This window comes from Sipha flava, unplaced genomic scaffold (genome assembly GCF_003268045.1).
Source record: "Sipha flava isolate LNK unplaced genomic scaffold, YSA_version1 249_pilon_pilon, whole genome shotgun sequence".
NCBI lineage: Eukaryota > Metazoa > Arthropoda > Insecta > Hemiptera > Aphididae > Sipha > Sipha flava.
In genome coordinates this window covers 1,259,588-1,280,489 of record NW_020272898.1, presented here as the reverse complement: position 1 = coordinate 1,280,489, position 20,902 = coordinate 1,259,588, and the positions used below count along the sequence as shown (strand labels likewise).

The 20,902-nt window shown below is 25.7% G+C and overlaps 1 protein-coding gene across 3 annotated transcripts; it reads right to left on the bottom strand.

Moving 5' to 3' along the window:
• Positions 1–978: 978 nt before the first annotated feature.
• LOC112684367 (3'-5' RNA helicase YTHDC2-like) lies at positions 979–12,833 on the bottom strand. 3 transcript variants are annotated; one of them, XM_025555863.1, is made up of 23 exons: positions 12,700–12,832; positions 12,359–12,441; positions 11,258–11,348; positions 10,711–10,901; positions 10,200–10,396; positions 9,941–10,107; positions 9,578–9,861; positions 9,463–9,517; positions 9,283–9,403; positions 9,058–9,201; positions 7,870–8,218; positions 7,689–7,813; positions 7,477–7,611; positions 7,201–7,389; positions 5,391–5,665; positions 5,205–5,319; positions 2,982–3,250; positions 2,704–2,912; positions 2,445–2,635; positions 2,256–2,370; positions 2,053–2,130; positions 1,929–1,985; positions 980–1,324 (listed from the first exon to the last, which is right to left on the bottom strand). In XM_025555863.1, coding segments are annotated over exons 1-23 (3,525 nt in total). In that variant the 5' UTR covers positions 12,702–12,832; the 3' UTR covers positions 980–1,241. The 3 variants fall into 3 exon arrangements, with proteins under 3 accessions (XP_025411649.1, XP_025411648.1, XP_025411647.1); XM_025555862.1 differs by having other exon boundaries at positions 981–1,324; positions 12,595–12,832; XM_025555864.1 differs by lacking the exon at positions 1,929–1,985 and having other exon boundaries at positions 979–1,324; positions 12,595–12,833.
• Between the last annotated feature and the right edge of the window lie 8,069 nt (positions 12,834–20,902).

Sequence of the window (20,902 nt, the reverse complement as noted above, 5' to 3'; positions counted from 1 at the left end):
GAAATTTATAAATTATATACATTAATTATAATTCTTGTACACATATGTTAATAAATTTTATTTTTCATATTAGTTTTGAGCCATACTTAATCTTTTTTTAGGACTTAAGTACTTCTTATCTTCTTATGGGAAATTTAAATATGATATTTATATAAGCTAACAAGGCCTTTCTTTGGAATATGAGTTACTTATAATGAAAGGGGAAAGCAAAAATTAACATTATTCATGGTGGACAAACATGAGGTTAATTTTAACCTATTTATAGAATAATATTGTAAGTTACATAATATAAATATATAATCGTTAAAATGTTGCAATTTATTTAGAATTTACAATGTTTGAATAAGCAAACTATTTGATGGATGAGCGAAAAAAATTTTTTGTGGCTGAATAATTATTAATAACATTCTTATTATTCAATTATTATAAATATTGTTAATTATTATTGATATTTTATAGATATATAATTTTAAATAAAACATTTAAATTGTGGAATATGGAAGACAAAAATATAATACATGGTTTTCAACAGAATATTATATTTTATTTACTAAACAAACCTTGCTTTGGTAATACATTTCACATTTAAGATATTAACATTATTAAAAATGAATACTTTACATATCACAAAATAAAAAATTTTACCGAAAACCCCATTTAACCCCACTATTTAGTAACAAGGCAAATTTAAATCCTTCAGTACTTGGAAAATATTTATCTTTAAAACTATCAGCTCATAAGTTATTAATTATTAACACAATAGGAATAATTTAAAAATAATTACATTAAAAATATCACATATTACCTAGTTAAAATAATTGTTAACAAAAACAATTTTTACATTTCTCATGGCGAGTTATAAAATGTATTTTCATAAATTAATAAATATCAAGTCTTGAAAACAGACAAATAACTAGATAAAATTTAACCACACTATATTAAAATTGTAAATATATAATAATAATAAAAAAAAAAAACACTGAATTATAAAAATTAAAATAAAAACTAGAGAAACTTTATAAAGAAATGCTATTCCAGTATAAATTCGTTAAACCCCTGGAATATTTTTTTTACTTAAGTAATAAATATTAAATTAAAAACAATACATTTAAAATATACATTTGGTTGTAAATAAGAAACTAGATAACAAAATATTTTATAACAATTAATAAAAAACGGAAAATTAAAAATAAAGTCTGCCTTGGTTATAATACTGTTATACTAATTTAAATTTAATGCTGTTATTGCCATTTGTAATTATTGTTCATTTGAGATGTACTTGGAGCTGAATAACTATTTTGATATCTATTACTCGTACCTCTATCTGAAATAAAAAAAAATGCTATTTAAATTTATTTATTTATTTTAAATTATTTTTATTTTGAATAAATCCATAAATACATGTATTGGATTTACAATCATGTTTTTATTTTCTAGGAATATATTTTAACATAGTTATTTTGTCAAATTTTATGAAGAAAATATATAAGATCGAAATTTAGACAGAAATTATAATTTCTCAATATAAAATTAACCAATTTTTTTTTTTTTTATTTGATAAATAGTTCACCTCAAATACAAAGATAATGTAACATTTTGTTCTATGTTTGATATTTTAATTAAAAAAAAAAAAAAATTAGTTTTAAAGAATTTAAATAACGTATCAAAGGCAATACAATGTATAAAGTTTGCTCAGTGGTAAATATTAAGACACTTCATAACATTAACTAGACACTTTACTTTGTGATAAAAAACTAATATTTTCTAAAATATTGAAGTTACTTAGCTTTTTGATTTATAAAAATAAAACTAAAAACACATTTTTATAAGCATATAAAAAAAAAAAATTATCAAGTAGCTAAGATTCAAAAAATAATTTTGTAAATGGTGTTTTGTTAATATTATATAATTATACAAGTTGTTCTTACTAGGCATATTATAACTGTTTCTATTCATCCTAAAAGTCGAACTGTTATCTGTGTAATCTGTTAATGTAATAAATAGTTTAGAAAATAATTATTTACAGAAAATAAATAATTATTGAGCACTTACTCTTATTTTGAGAATGTTGGCCATACGAATATTTACGAAAAGAAAACGAAGAATTATCACTATTTTTATTATGGCGACCTTGGAAACAAATAAAATATAATTAATAATAATAATATAATATTATTAATACATAATAATTATAATAAATAAATATAAATATATATAATAATAATAATTAATAAATACTATGGCAAATAATTAACCTTTATTACTATTTTCTTTTGGACGTTTACCAACATCATCTGGAGCTTCCAAGCCCACTGCATGGTCTTCTGCTGCCAATATTTTAACTACTGACTGAACAACACTACTATAGGACTGTAAAAATTTAAATATCAAAATAATATAAATTATAATTCACATCAAATAATAAAATATTTAAAATTAATTACACTATGGTGTGATATCATTTTGTTTTTAAGAAATTCTCGATAAGCTAAAGTAAGACATAATCGCATGTTTAATATTTTTGAAATATCATCAGAACTTCCAACAAAACTAGTCCAACCATCCAAGTTTAGTATTCCTAAATTTTCTTCAACTAATGTATCATTTTCTTCATTACTATCACAATCACTATCATCTATAATAAATTACCATTAGCTTTAAGATACTATAGGTTAGACCATTTATTTATTATTAAATAATTACCATTAACTTTACTAACTGAATCTTGAGGTAATCTCATGGCATTTGAAAAAAGAGCAACTGACATAGGAGATACAACTGTGCAATTTTTTATAAACTTTTTAGTATTAAAAGAACTCATTTCTTCAAATATTATCCATTCAGATGGTAAGTCTTTGACATAATTTTCACGTAAGACACTTGATCCATGATAAATTACACTTTTTTCTGTCCTAATAAAATTAAAGTATTGAATTATGAGTCACTAACAAAATGCTATATCTAAATGACTATTTATATACTTTGTTTTCAAAATAGGTCTTGTATTAGATTTATCTAGTTTGGCCAAATTTGGGTACAATCCAGCTAACAAACAAGCTTTTACAGTAGCCCAATTATTTGAATTTATATTTACTTCTCTTATATCATTAGGACCAGCACGGATTTGAATTAATTCTAGAGCTCTTAACTGACCTAATAATTGAGTTCTTGTTTGTGTAATTAATCCCATAATTGATTGGGAAACTAGATTAAATAAATCGCTATCAACCATATTTCCTTCATTGAAAGCCTAAAATAATAGATAAAGAAATATATTAAATAACTTAAATGACTAGAAACATCAATAAATACAGTGTGTTTTATTTTGTGCATAAGCGTGTCCAGACCTCCATGGCTGGGGAGGCCAGTTATAAAATTTAAATTTTTTACTTACTACAGCGATCTATAATCTATATCTATATTTGTGACTTATTTTTATTGTATGAAAATTATATAGCACCTGGAATTTTTTTACCCCGTCAAATTAAAGATTTTCTTGATCTTAAAATTGGTTTCCTATACTATTACAACTATGAACTAATAATAAATAAGGCCTATTAACTAATTTGCTACTTATTTATTTTTTATAAATATTTTATCAACCTTCTATACACATCTTATTACAGTTATTACACAATAAACAGTTATTTATCAGTTTGTTTAAACAAGTAATTTATTAAAATATTTCAAATAATAAAATTTAAATTCACCTTCTACCTAAAAAATTACCTACTGTTACTGTTTCAGCCACGGATATAGATCCTATTTATTCGTGGTTTCACCATTATAAGCCAAGAGGCCAAGAACGTCGCTGGGGAAGCCGGTGTCCAACCTGCCACCCCGTAGGCACGTACGAGGTATGATCAAAAAATGCCCGGACTTCGTTAATAATATTTATATCAGTTAAGATAACAAAATTCCGATAATGGCATTCGATAAAGTAACTTCTAACGAGGATTTGAGCGTTGGTTTGAAATCGATAACAATATTTATATTTATTTTATGTTATTTTACAAAAACATATTTCAGTCGTGTGGCGAATTCCGTAAAGGAAGGAATAGAAGAACAACGTGTGCGCGTAAAATTTTGTTTGAAATTAGGAAAAAGTTTGAGTGAAACTTTTGAACTTTTGTAGCAAGCTTTTGGAGATGATGTTCTGTCTCGGACAACATGTTTTGAGTGGTTTAATGGTCTTTCGGTTTTGTTTTTGTTCATCGGTTAAGAGGCGAGGAAAAAATTTGGTTGCGATTCGGCTCATTCCCAATTCTTTTGTTAATATTTCTTGACACGAATCATAAGATATACCGACGTCTTCTATAACTTCTCTAATAGTTAATCGACGATTATTTCGAATGATTTCTCGAACACGAGCAACAGTTTCATTTGTTTTACTGGTCGATGGTCTACCGGGTCGTTCGTTATCCTTGACGGATGTTCTATCTCCTTTAATCCGTTTAAACCACTCAAGAACACTCAGAACATCATCTCCAAAAGCTTGCTGCAAAAGTTCAAAAGTTTCACTCGAACTTTTTCCTAATTTAAAACAAAATTTTACGCGCACACGTTGTTCTTCTATTCCTCCCTTTACGGAATTCGCCACACAACTGAAGCATGTTTTTGTAAAAATAACATAAAATAAATATAAATATTGTTATCGAACCAACGCTCAAATCCTCGTTAGAAGTTACTTTATCGAATGACATTATCGGAATTTCGTCATTTTAACTGATATAAATATTATTAACGCAGTCCGCGTATTTTTTGATCACACCTCGTATATGATTTAGTGTGAGATATTTATGTTTATACAATGATCATTGCCTTAAATAAATCATTTAATATAATAAAAAGCATAATGAAACTAGTATCGAGAGTGAAAGTGGTTTGCTATAAAATATTTTATTAATGGTTATTTGCAAATTAAAATATTTTGTTAGATTCAATTGATGGATGAAATAAATAAATATATGTACAGATTTACTACTTCTCTGAAGTTAAATTACATCAAAAGAATAAAAAAAGAATAAAAATATAACATTTCAAACATTAATTAAATGTTAAATGTTAAGATTTGTTAAAATAATTATACCAAATAAATACAAATGGAAATGTAGCATTATTAATTATAAACATGAACAATTAAATAAACCATAAGCAAAGAATTAAAATACAATTAAAATATATTTTATTAATAAATATCTTACCTGATACAAGCGCAAAAGGACTATATGATCACTCAATGAATCTCCAGCTAATTTCTTACGAATAGATCCTAATGAAGTCTTCATATTTACATTGAGAGTCAGATTGAAAGGTTCTCTATAAATTAATAAGTGAAAAATTGAATAAAATTTATAAAACCTTATTAATAATAAAAAAAAATATATTACCTATTAGCTAAACAGCTAATTATAGTTAATACAGGATCTAAACATTTCAAAAAGATAGCAAATACTAATGTCTTAGCATAATGAGGCTCAATAGATAAATCTAACATGAAAAATCCAAGATCTGTCAAATCTTCATTAACATCCATTGCTTCAATTGTTTTTAAGTATTCAAGTGCAGAAGTAACTGACAATGTTGGTGGTGGTTGAATAGCTAATGCCAAAAAGTCTAATACTCTCATATTATTTGAAATTACTTTTGCTAACATACAAAGTTCCTATAACAAGATTTTAGATTACAAAAAAAAAAAAAAAAACCATTAATAACCATAAATTACTAGTAAAGTAAATAATTTAGATATTATACATATTAAAACTGGTAATAGTAAGTAATTCAAAAATATTTTCATTTTAATATTTATACTATATAACAAGAATATAATATTTATTTATTTAACAAAACAATAATAAAACATATATTTTACATATATAGGGCGGTTCAAAAAGAACGCAGGATTTAAATCTGCTATAAATTAATTTCTTTGAAAAAATATAGCAAATATATCATTCTTTTCAGGAAAAGTTAAAGTTTAACAGTAATAAACAATATTGGGCATATGACTCTCCCTAATAGCCCTACAGACGATTATTCTTTTAATAAAATTTGCCATCACTTGATCGCACATTTCCCCATCAAGTTCGTTGACACAACAAATTTCCTTCTTAAGTTCCAAGTCATTTCAAACCTTGTTTTGGTAAACTCATGACTTAGTGTATCCCCATAAGAAAAAATCACACAGCGTCAAGTTGCAAGATTGAAATGGGTTGCTTTGATCTCCACGCTATGAAAGGAACTTCTTGCGCATCAGAGTGATTGTTTCTCTTGAAGCGTGACAAGTCAAAACCAAACGTTTTTATGTTCATTTTATCCAAATAAGGCCAAAAAAACTGAGCTCAGTAGGTATTCTTGTATGGTTACAACAAGATGGCGCAATTTGTTACACTTCAAGGGAAATACTCCTTCTGCTGCGTGAGAAGTTTCGGGACAGACTAATTTCATAATTTTAATGACATCTGTAGATTACTGACAGTATATTACTTTCTTTTGAGCTATATCCCATTAACAGTAATATGATATTTTTACTTACTATAAACTGACTATTACTTTTTAATTTAATATGAAAATTGTTAATCTAGCACATAATTATAGAAGATAATCAATCAACTACCCTAACTAATTTAGTTTGTATATATGATATGTCAGATAACTGGAACCTTAAAGCTAAGAATGAATGAATAAGCATACATATTATGAACATAAATTCTGCGTAATATTTATAAATATTTAACTAAAATTATCAATACATTAAATGTTGAATATTATAAAATAAATAATTTTTTTTTGGGATAAAAATTTCTATGTTATTAGTTTTTATGTATTTTTTTATTGTTTTTATAGTGTATAAACAGATTACTTTGAACTTATGGTAAAATTATTAAACTCCCATGGTTTATATTTATTTTCTTCCATACTAATGACATTTCAAGGCAGTGTTTGGATACACCAATCAGGGTTTTAATAATACAAGTGCTACAGTAATCAATATTTGATTCTGGATAGTTTTTTAAGAATAACAATTAAGATTGTTGAATTAGTTGGAAATATGGTTGAATATTAAACATTTAAATGTATTAATATATTAATTTTATATGAACATTGTGTTCTTATATTTATTAATTAACAGTAGTAAAATATTAACTACCGATTTATTCTATAAAATATATTGATTGAATATTTTGTATAGTTAATTACTTGTAGAGGCATTCTCAAAATTTCAGGTACATCGTGATTCGCCATGTGATTATGTTGTTCTCTGGTATAAATACGATAACATTCACCAGGGCAAAGTCTCCCAGCACGACCAGCTCTTTGTCTTGCACAACTTTGGGATATCCAATTTACATTCATACAGCTAATACCATTGAAGGCATTATACCCTTTCTAAAAAAAATACGTTTTGAAGTAATTGTTACTTTAAATATGTACTAATAAATTTGTTTTATACACGAATAAAAAATTAAAACATACCTGCTTAACTCTTCCAGAATCAATAACATAAACAACATCGTTTATTGTAACACTAGTTTCAACAATGTTAGTAGCAAGTATAACTTTTTGATGACCTTTAGGTGCTGGTTGAAATACCCTACGTTGGTCCGATGTCTAAGAATATTATTTTAAGACAAAAAAATATATTTTAACATTTATTATTGAAACAACCATATATTATATAAAACTACCTGCATCATTGAATGTAACATATAAATTGTTATTTTTAAATTATCTTTACTAATAAGTTCTTCAACAATAACTTTATTTACCATCGACATGTCTTCAAATCCAGGCAAAAATACCAATATAGAACCTAAAACAGAACATATTTTGAATTTTTGTTTAAAATTATAGATGGTTTTTAATTACCAGATTTTTTTTTTAAAAGTATATGTTTAATAAGATAAGTAATTAAATATGCATCAATTATAATATTAGGAGGTAAGCTTTTCTTATACAATTCTAGTCTTTCTTTGATTTCTATTACATCTGAAATTTCATTATTCTGAGTATCAGTGGGTGTAAGAACACCTTTACTATTAATAATTAAATCTCTTGTATCGAAATGTTTAAATTCTGTAGCCCAAGTAGCTGCATCCAAATTAAATACTCTGGTACGTATATTTGGATTAGCACCCATATTTAATAATGTAGTAACATAGTCATTTAATCCATGAACTGCTACAAGCATTAATAAAGTTACACCAGTATCTGAATGCTAAATAAAAACATTGAAAATCAATTAGTCTATTTTTCAAAAGTCAAAACATATACATTGTTTAGTAAGTATGGTATATGTATTTAAGTTAAATCAATAAAGTTAATACTAAATTCAAAAAAAGAATCTAATGTATTTTGAATTTATGGTGCTAACAATTATTTAAATAATTTATTTGATAAAAATAAATATAATTTAAGTGTGATAAATTAAATTACAAAGAACAATGGAATCAACAATAATTAGAATAAGATTTAGATTTAAAAATTTAGATATTTTAATATTTAATAGAAAAATATATAAATAACTAGATTAAGCAGATGTATGCCTTGGACATTTATAACTTTTATTTTTAAAATATACTTTATAGTTTTTATAGATTTCTAGAGGATGTGATATAAGTATTAATTTGAATTTTGAATAGTTTCATAAATCTTTAGAATAAATAAGAACACACACATATATATATACATTTATACTTAAAAATATAACCAAATCATAAGTAATTCAATAATTACTACGAATAGTAAATGGTAAAAATTTAAAAGGTAGAATAACTAATGTTACTTGAATGATTAAGTTTCAGTATACATAAGATTTTAATAAACAATACTAGAAAAAACTAAGATTTGTCAAATAATGTAGATTAAAGTCAATGTTATCCATAATTAATGAATTAAGCCAATAAAAAGATTAGTAGTGTATAAACAATACAATATCATTTTGATGATATAGAATTACCTTATTTAATAAATTAAAATAAAATTGTTTGGTTAATTAACTTATAGGTACAAAAATAAAATAATAGAGAATTAATGATGATTTATGAATAAAATTACTTGATAATCCACAGGAATTTCTTCAGACATAATATAATAAATCATTCTATCAATTTGCTCTATTTCAGCATTAAACCAAATTTGGTGCATACAATCATCTAATTCTGACTTCAACCATTCTTGGTCAGGTCTTAAAGTAGTAACCTTACAAGAAAAAATGTACCAAGAATTATTAAAAATATTATTTTCTTTTAAATATAAAAGAAAAATGAATCTATTTAGTACCCGTTCTGTAATATTCATATTTTGAACAGCCTCGACCGTTTTTTCTACAAAATTATTATCCCAATAACCAATTTTTGTTTTATTCTTTATTCTTGCCATAGATGGTGACTCGTATTTAATACTATAATAAAAATAGTGCTATTAACTAAAAAAACTAAAATTAAGTTATAATGTACTAACATATCCAAAATATCCTCTAGAAAATAATCTTGAACAGGAAAAATTTTTCCTTCCACTAAAAAAAAAAAAAAAAAAAAAAAGCATTATTTCAATACATAAATAGTTCTATTATTACCTTTTAATACTGGACAGTTATCAAAGTAAGATGAGAATAAATGTATATCTGCTGTAGCTGACATTAAGATAAGTTTCAAATGTTTATATTTTGGTAAAATCATACGCAATGCTATAAGAAGGAAGTCTACATGTTTATCACGTTCATGAACTTCATCTACTATTACATGGGAAACATTCATTAGCATTCCTTTGTTAGGTTCATTGTCTTTTTGATGTCGATCCATAAGAGTTCTGGTTAAAACACCAGTTGTACAGTATATAATTGTTGTATCATGGCTTACACTAAATTAAAAAAGAGTATTTTATGAATTACAACAATAAAGATATAATAAAAACTTTTAAGAATAAATCATAGTATTACCAGCTTTCAAGTCTAACTTGATATCCAGTACTCATTCCAATACTTTCTCCACGTTCATTAGATACTCTGTCAGCCATTGAAATAGCAGCAATTCTTCTTGGTTGACAACAAATGACCCGGCAAGGTTTGTTTTTGGCAGCACTATCATCAATAATAAATTGAGGAATCTAAAAATTTCAATAATATATAATTAATTATTTTATCTATTCTTTAAATTCTCAAAAATTAAATATATTAATAAACAAAAAAACATTTATACTTGAGTAGTTTTCCCAGATCCAGTCTCAGCTGTGATAATTATCACAGGATTATTTTCAATTGCGTGGGTTATTTGTCCTTTGTTTGCCCATATAGGTAAAGACTTCCTCATTACCAATAAATCTTCATCAACAGCAAAACGAGGTACAGACATTGGTTTATCACACATGAGTGGAAGATTCCTTTTACAATTGGCCACTATACAAAAAAAAAATATATATAAAAAGAAAAAAAATGTATACATTAAAGTAAATGAAATAAAGTTTGAATAACATATTTGTCATATTAATTAATAACGTGTAACATAGCAAAACCTTACTCAATAAATAAAAAATGTTATGATTGAATGTTATCATGCTAATGAAACAAAATATATAGCTTTAATTTTATTTATGGATAAACATTTTTTAAATTAAATTAAATTTCTAAATTTTTAGTCCACTATAAGATTTTGTAATGTTACTCATATGAGACAAATAAAACATTTTTATTTAGATGCTCTTGGAATTTACCTGCCATTCGCCGAAATGGCTTCATAGGATTAGGAAGTAATTCATCATACATTTGTTTAGTAATAGGAACATTATCACAAATTTTTGTCATCAACTCATTTGAAGTTAAGGATACTTCTATACTAGATGAATTATTATTTACTTTTTTTTTATCCATATAAATAGTTATTGATCTATTTTCACCAGGTTTTCTATTTAAAAATAAAAAAATTATTATGACACACATTAACATAAATAGTAACAAAATAATTAAAACTTTAGTTCAAATGAATAAATGGTCAAGTAGTATTGAACTTTCAGATCATCATTTTACTTAAAATAATATGCTTAAATAAACTTACTTTAGTTTCATAAATATTATACAGTACTAATAATAAAATTTAAACTTAACAATATAATAACACTTTGAAGCGTTTTACTCATAAGTTTAAGAAAAAAAAAAAAAAGATAAAATTAAATATATTCTTTATTCTTTATTTAATTAAGAACTTATAAAATTAACTAATTTTTTTTACCTGTTATATTTTACAATCGAATATTTACTCACCCATGACTTTTAGTTTTTAATCCAAGTTCTGCACTTTTTAAATGTAAGTATTTGCGCTCTTCTGAAGTTAATGATGATGGAAAAGTATACGCTAAAACAATGCAATAAAAATTTAATTCAATTATATATAATCATTTATTATAAATATATTGGACAAGTATAACAATTTACAGTTTATGTAAATATTTAATTATGACTTTGTTGTAGAAATTATAAAATAATGTAATTAAAATGCACATCAAAAATAGATTCCATTATTTAAGAATTCATTTTTTTATATTATATAATTCAGTAGTATAATAGTATACTGTTTAATTGAATAGTTGGTTTATAAAGGTAAAAATATAATAATTTGGATTAAATTGTTTGTATAAAGATAATTCAATAAAATAAATATCATAAACAGTTAATTCTTACTTATCAATTAAACTTAATATTAAATAATTTAATGAAATAGATAAGGTATAATTAACTAAAAAAAAACTAAATTTGTCATAGTTTATAATAAAATAAAAGATAATAAATATCAATAATTTGTACAAAAAAAAAAAAAAAAAAAAACATTAAATATTAAAATGATAACCATTCATAAATATTAAGATATAAACATAAACATAAAAATCTATTTTGTATTTTAAAACTATTTTTAAAAATAAGGCTGAATACCCTAAAAAAGTAAAATGAATAAAAAATATATTTACCATAACTATATAATTAGGTAAACTGTGATAAATGTTTTTTATTGTATAAGCTATGCAGTATATATAAGATTAACTGAATAGGAAAAAAAGCCTGTTTATTAATAAACTGTATTATTACGATACACCAATATATATATATATAAATCAGTAATAAGTAAGCATTAACATTTTAATTGTATAAACAATCCTCTAAGATGTTGCTAGTATACTTAGGTGGTTAATAACTACTTATTATTACTCAACAATAATAGAATATTTTATATTTATATACATAGTTATTGTAAACTAGGTATTATAATTTTTTTATTGTTATTATCAATTATATCAAAAAGGAAAGACACTGATTATAATATATGAATATATGGGAGGAAATGTTTACTTCGTAATAATTTCAATTTACCCAGTAAGTCAGAAGATATGAACTTGTGTAACTCGTGTGACAAGGATTCTCTGCAGTCTTGTGATAACTTTCCAAAAGGGGACCTGAAAGTATTAAAATGTCATGTGATATTTTGGTATAAACACTTCAAATATGATATTTCATTGATAATTATTATAAATGAAACAATACACATATATTTTAAAATAAAGTCAATAAAACTGGAAAGAACTCAACAGATATTATTGAAAACCTACATGATTTTGAGAATTAACTAAGATGTCGGCTATTATAAATTATGTCAGTGGATATAGATAAATAACTAGTTTAACACATATCTAAAACTAAAATGAATCAATTACATTTTATTAAAAATGAGTAGTATCAATTAGTTAATGTATAACACTATTATGTCTTAATGTATTTTTCATAAAAATAAACTAAAATTATACTTTTTTTTTTTTAAACAAACGTTTTAAAACTAAATCAGAAAACATTGAACCTGGAAACCGCAAAAAGTATTATAAAATTCAGTGTGGGAAAACTCATTGTCTGGTCACATTACATATTTGTGTCACGACAAAATGATAGAGGAACCGTAAGAGATTAAATAACTTTGGCAACACTTATAACATTTGTGGCGCTAAATTTAAACTTTATAAAAAATAAGTGATTACAGATTTATATTTTAAATAGTTATAGTATTATGATAATTATTTTTCACAGTAACTAGAAATTAATTTTGAAGGGGTTTAACCATAGCTATCATTCGTATACGAACGAGGCAACGAAAGTGTATGAAGTAATATTGATTGTCCGAGTACCTAGCTATAATGTTTATAATTATTCCAAATACGCTACAAAAACATAAGAATATTATTATTTGACGTAAACGCACAATGTTTATTGATTATACTAAAATGAAATAGTTATTTTACTACGACATAATATAATACGAAAACAATTCTAGGGGGGTTGAACCCCCAAAATCCTTATAGGTACGGCCTTGTCCACAGTATTGTTAAATTATGAAAACAATTAATCTAATGGAATGTAGAACTGTCAAATTTCAAACATATCTTCATCACTACCCTTTGGCTTTCTATTTTATAACATAATTATTATTCATTAAATTTCTTTAGTACTATTACATAAATTATGTAATAATGTGTTAGTTTTAAGGTACCCAATATTTAATTAATAATTTAAAATAATAGACATTGATATTGATTATATCACTTTATCCCACTGTAAATCGGTATCAGATTATTTGTATATAAAACTATAAAAAGTAGAATCTTAGTAAGTTTGAAAATTTAAGTTTTTAGTTTCATAGAAAAATGGAAACCCCATTGTTTTTTATTTTTTTTATTGGTTAACAAATATTTTTATGATCTTTGTTTGCCAAATCGTATTAAAAATCTCGTGCCCTTAAGTAGGGAGATGACATTTTTTTAAATCGATAAGTACCTATTTGAAGGTTCAAGATGTTTTTAGAGTAAATCTGAAGAAGGTAGGTGAATTGTCTTGCTGTTTTAAGATTTAGGTATCTTATCAAGTTTAAAAGTCATAAAAAATCATTGGTGACTATCAAGAAGGCTCTGGATCAGGATTTACAATGGGCCAAATATTTATTCTCAGTCAACTTTGCCAAAATTCACGGGAATAGTTTTCTTATTTTGGTTGTTAATTTATTTAGGTCATCATCAAAGTGTGCTATTATATAAGTGTGTATATTCATCACTGTCAAACCATTCAGTCTAATTTCATACGCGATGTTTTGCAAATATGTTTTTATTATTTTTAATGTTGAAAAATATTATTCACAGCTAGTAAATGCCATTGGAAGAATTGATAAAATTTGTAGAAATTTGAAAATAGAAGGAAATATTAATACATTACATTTTTGAAGAGTGTCGATAGTATCGAGTTAGACGCCATAGCAATGTTTGATGAATCTTGAATTCCTGTACATTTTTGTTATCACATTTTAATTTTATATATAACTATTAACCATAGACCTTATAGTTAGGTATGAGGTATATGATTAGGTTATAGTATAAGGTCTATGCTATTAACACACTGAACTAACCTATCTAAACTATCTTGATAAATTTTAACTTGCTGTTTCATTTTTTTCTTCGTCAAATATAAAATTAGATGATGTTAAAATAAAGTTATAATTTTTAATTATAAACCTGTAAGATAAAAATCGCTCATTTAATTGTTTAAAAAATGATCTAAAAAACGCATTCATTTATGATATTCGGTAATAATTTTCAGGCAATTAACCTGTAAATTGTAAGTTTTTTGCTTGTAAGCTGTACGAGAAATATTATATTCGTATTCATCACATTTAAATTTTGAATCATCTTATCTTATATATCTTATATGCCTGTATATAAAAGGATAAACTGATGAATCAAGTTGATACTATCAACTCACAGCCTAAACTGCTAAGTCTAAAGACTTGAAATTTTACGCATTGGTTCCTTATACAACATAGGTGAGCACCAGAAAAGATTTTTTGAAATTCAAACCTTAACATTTTTTTATAAATTCGTAGGGGTAAGGTGGTGAAAGAGGATTTCCAAAAAAATTAAATTTTTTTTCGATAAAATTTTTTATTTACTTGATGAGTTCATACCAGGGCCGTATTTTAGGCGAAGGGCCGAAGGGAACAATTGCCCCCACTGAATCAGTATTTAAGGAATAGATTATACGAGTATGTGAGGTACACATTACAATTTTTTTTTTTAATTTGGATCATTTTATAACGAAATCAAATTACGCGTGGCTCTGATTATTGAATTGGGCTTTTTGTCGGGTCCATACTTAATGAAAAATCAAATAAAACACAAGCGTAACTTTCAAAACACAGACAGGTATTAAAAAAAACTACACAAAAGTCAATTCTTAGTGGATCCGACATAAGATTAAAAAAAAAACCACAAATATTAAGGATTCGCTCAATTTAAATATTACCAAAATTTGACTTGTACATTTTGAGCATGAATTAAAAAAATAATTTGAGCCCCCCCCCCCTAGAAGTAAGCCTAAATACGCCTCTGGTTCATACTCATATAGTTAATATATTATTAGGTATAAATTATGTAGTAAATGCAGACAACGCCGTTAATTACTCAATAGAATTCCTGAACACTTTAATTTTACTTGGTTTTCCATATAATCAGTTATTATTGCGTGTGGTGTGGCGTATTTTAGGGGGGGGGAGGGATAGTTGGATTTCGAATCCCTGCCCACAGAAGAAAAAAAATGTACAAAATTCATAAATGATTTGCTAAGAAGGTATAGAGAAAGAGAACATTAATTTATAAAACATGGTTGTAAATAACTCATCATTTGTATTTATAATAATAGAATAATATAATTATTAATTCATACCTTTTATTTATTTTTTATAACATTATAAAATTGCTAATTTTTTTTAGAAAAATATGTATTCTTTGTTTTCAGAAATTTACTTAATGGTAGATTAATACTCAACACGTTTCTTAGTATATAAGATGCTAGTAAAAATTCTGGTTGTCCTATTGCAGTGCTTCTCAACCTGGGAGCCATGAAATATTTATTTCATTTAAAACTCTTGAAACTGAATTCGACGAAAAAGAACTTTTTACGTTTTGGTTAAGACTACAGCAAGTGTATCCTGTAATTTCGAAAACGGCTTAATACTATAAAAAACAAACATAGATTACGTATTTCACAACAGTCTTTAGAAATAAACTCGCGTATTTCATTTTAAAATATCAAAAATGACATAAATATTTTATGTAGTTGCATAATTGTGGAGGGGGGCAAGGGGGGAGTGCCCTCCTGACAATTTTTTGAGAGATTAAGGTATAATTTCCCCCCCCCCCCCAGATAATCCAACAGTACTAATAGCACCTTTTATTAATGAAGTTTTATGGGTATTATTTAACAATATATGTACCTAGTACCTAACCTGCTACCTACAATTTATATTAATCTAAACCACAAAATGAGTTAAAAGACTTATGTAAAATCAAACAATTAGATATACTGTATAAAATACATACAATAAAAATTTGTTTTAACTGGTGAGGGGGAGGGGTGTCAGAGTTTTGGTAATAATATATTATATTACCTTCCCTAAATTTTTTCCCAGTTACGCCACTGATCTTATGGGAAAATATGGAAGCCCATCTGTCACATTAATAATTATAACATTTTTATTGCTATTATTATTATTAACCTAGCCTTTGTTTGAAACCAAATCAACATAATTATTGAATTCGTTTGAATTGCTTTTTAGTTATTACCAATTATTTTTTGTTTATATATGTTTCAAGTTTTATACAATTATATGATAACATTTTAAAAATATATTAAAATAAATTAATTTTCTTTACATTTTAATAATTTATTTGTGTGAAACAGCGCATGTAAATTTTAGTATTTCATTAACAATAAATTCTCGCCTTCATTTAGGTTATGTAGAAATCAAAACGTTTTGCGCAAAAAAATTCGAGTAAAATTTTCAAACTCACCTAAAGGTTCATATAATAATTCTACCAATACATTTTCCATGCTTTGCTTAAAAGAAAAATGTGAGAAAATAAGGATTATTACAAAGTGTAATTTTCTTCAACATTTTTCTTATTAAACCATTAATACTTTATATTAAGGAACTATAAGCATACTAGCATACATAGCTACTAAAGTGCTCTACTTTATATCAAAAATACCTTACTTTGTTCTGTTTCTGTGTATTGTTGTTGTTCATCTCCTCTTATAGGGTTGTTTAATTTTTTTTTTGAGTGGCTTGAATGTAAAAAATTATAATAATTGTATGCACTCAATACAGCCGCAGCTGTTATTTCAACCATGTCCATTTTGTACAACCGCAAGAAACAACTAAGTGAGTCACGAGACTACACAAGAGTGTGGAGTATGCATTCGTGCACTGCCTCGCCTCGCTTTAATTCAACAAGAGTCTCGACGAGGCGACCTTGCGAGTGTGGAGCTGGCTAGCTAGCTCTACGTATATTTACTTATTTTTATTTACTAATAACAAGCGACTTACAAACACGCATTATTTTTACGAAGTATTGCCATCATGGAATTTCAAACATTTGAGTTTAAAGTACCAATACCTTGTAGAACTTTTGGAAAATTACAAATTATTAACAAAACATTTTTTTTTCTAGCATATTTTAATCGTATTTTGAACAATTAATTTTTTTTAAGGTACATAAGATAGGATAACTACGTTTAAAATTAATCATCCATTCATTCCGGGGGGGGGGGGGGGCTGAATCCCCAAAACCCCTCCCTGCGTCCGCCACTGATATTAAGATAGAACAATCTATTCAGATAATTTTATTAGCTCGTAATATAACAAGTATTGAGGAAGTTATTTTAATAGCAATGGAACACGAATATACGTTTCGTAAATCGGATAATGTAACGAATAATAATAGAAATAATCGAAACTATTTTAAAAATGATTTTAAAGGAAGTAATAATAAATTCGTTAGTAAAAATAATTTTGATAAAAGCGCCATTAAATGTTATCGATGTGATAAAATGGGACATTATGCGAATGAGTGTAGGACGCCTGAGCAATATATTAAAAAGAAGCCCGATATTAAAAAAGAATATACGGGACATGTAAAATTTTGCAAGTATTGTAAATTAAAAAATCATGACATTTCGGAATGTAGGAAACTTAAAGTAAAAATAAAATTGAGGGGATCCCTCAGGTAGCTCAGGGAGTTCAGTGAGTACAAGTTATAGAATGCGATAAATTGTAAAGCAAATAATTTTTTGTGTGAAAACAAATTTTTAATTGATAGCGGAGCAGATATGAATGTTATTAAAATGCCTACGTTAAAAGACGTAGGTATGGTAAACGAAAACGAAAAACGATTTATCAAAGGTATAAGTGAAACAAAAATATTAACGTAAGGCACGACGACAGTAGAAGTTTTTATTAAAAATCAAGCATTCAACATTAAATTTGATATTGTAAAAGACGATTTTCCATTACCCGAAGCAGGTATTTTAGGAGAAGAATTTTTAAAAAATAATAAAACGATAATGGATTGGGATAAGGAGGTCTTAATTATTCCTGAACCGATCGAGGAGAGCAAAGTCGAACCTATTATAATACCTGCGCGTAGTAATTGTATACTTCGCTAAATCCGAATTGGTTTCCGATTTCTTACGGAGAGTATATCCGAATTGGTTCCCAATTTTTTCAATTTTTTACGGAGTAATTTCAATTTTCCTTCCCATTTTATACAGACTTAGGACTGTCTACTTTTAGTAGAAATGGTTACAAATTGTTTTTTCTTTTATTATGATAATTTCATTTTTTTGAAATTTGTTTATGCTTATTTTGATGTAGGTATGCTTGTTTATAACATGAAAATAAGTTAAGTTATATTTTTTTAATGTTTTGATGATGTATGCTTATTGAATTATATAATTTTAACATTTTATTATTGTTTTTATTATTTATTTAATATTATTGTGGTAAAAATGTATAGCAAATATTAGTTAAGTATTGAATTCTGGTTATTACTACTCGGGAACCAATTCGGATGCCGATATTTAGGTATGGAAACCAATTCGGATGAAGCCGTATATTTCAGGTCAAAAGTGATGAAATAATTAATTTAAATATAGTGACTATTAAAAAACACGCATTAAATGAAAATGTATTAATTACGAATAGTTTAAGCCCAGTAATAGACAATAAAATTATCGGTAGCATAATTAACATATCGGAGGAAACAATTTATGATTGATGAATTAATTACAAGTCATATGAAAAAGAAAAAAATAATAAAAAGTATCAGGATAAAAATTTACATGAAATAAAAATAAATGTAGGGGACAAAGTCTTAATTAGAGGACATAATAAACGAAATACATTATGTAGAAATTAGACGGGTCTATATGAAGTGTTAGAATTACATGATAATGAAAACATTACAGTTAATAAAGGTCGAAAAGTGTATCGTATTCATATTAATAATGTTAAATTATTTTATGAAACGGAATTATAAAAAAAAAAAAAAAGAGAAAAAAAATAATAATAAATTAGTAGTAATAATTTGTAGATATAGAAAATATAGATAAGTTTTTTTTTGTAAACAGAACTCCAGTAGGCCAAGCAACCATTATTTTTCGAGAATTAACATCTCCGAACTTTACCTGACAAGTGAATGCAGAAGAATTGAGAGATATCAGTAGTTTGTCCGTCAGAGTGGCAACATAATTTTTTGAGACGGTAATAAAACAATATAATAAACAAGGGAGATTGTTAAATTTCGTGGAAACGCACGAGCTAATTTGTAAAAGGAAACATAAAATCACATACGCGCACTATCCATGCACGAATGTAAAATTCACAAAATGTATATTTGATTTTATTGTAAGGTACTATAGGTACGAACATTTGGTGAAACATTGTTAGCCTAATTTCAATTGAATAAATAAAAACATTTGTCATATATATATATATATATATATATATGTGCATATATATAATATTTTATATATCTCATACGATTATGGTTTTCTTTATATTATTTACATTACAGGCTTATCCACCTAGTTCTTGGATGGCACATGGTGATGCTCATAGGCGTAATTAGGGGGGGGGCAAAGCCCCCCAAAAACCATACAGAACTTTATATTATTATATTGATAAATAAAAAAAATATGTGATAACTACTGAAAAAACGAATAAAATACATTTTTGTTATTCTTTTTTTAGTAAAAATATTATAATTATGGTCTTAAATAATATGTCTATTATTTCTAGAGTCTAGACCGTGCTTATTATAGCACACCACAGAATATAATTATGTTTTGAAAAATATGATAAAAGGAGTTCCTAACTATTTAACCATTAAAGAAAAAATATCTAAAGATACGTTTCCAAATATTTTTAAAATGATTTAATTGGCTATCACTCTTCTGGTCAGTTTGGCTACTTGCGAACGGTCATTTTCTGCAATAAGAAGAATAAATAATTATCTTAGGTCTACTATGTCACAGGAACGGTTTTCGAAATTTGCAATAATTAATATTGAGAGAGATATTATTGTTGATACCAAAATTATTTTAATTACATTTGCTAAAAAAAAAAAATAGAAAAATAAGAATATAAAATGTAAAAAATTATATTAAATCTGTTATCTATACTTACTATTGTTTTATTATTTATTTTTAAATTTTACTTGCCTTCCAATAAGCACATTTTTTATAGAAGACAAAAGGTGGAAAAAAAGCTTCTGAAAGGCAGTGATTGAACAATTTATGTGAGGGGTTGAAGCCCCTAATTTTTTTACTCTAATTGCACCTATGGTGGTGCCTCAATCATATTTTATCAACAATGCAATACAATCCAAATCAGGATTATATTATGAGAACTTAGGTCCAGTTAAAATCATTAATAATATCTGGGACCTTGTCATTTTTCTCGATCGTTAAATTATGCAATTATACTATATTAGAACAATGGACTACTATTGAAGATCGTCTGAAAACAGTTAAACAGATGTATTT

Coding starts and splice junctions, on each gene's coding strand:
- LOC112684367 (XM_025555863.1), bottom strand. Junction 9,202..9,282: donor ATATGAATATTACAGAACGG/GTACTAAATAGA, acceptor TTTTCTTGTAAG/GTTACTACTTTAAGACCTGA. Junction 8,219..9,057: donor AAATTCCTGTGGATTATCAA/GTAATTTTATTC, acceptor GTTTTTATTTAG/CATTCAGATACTGGTGTAAC.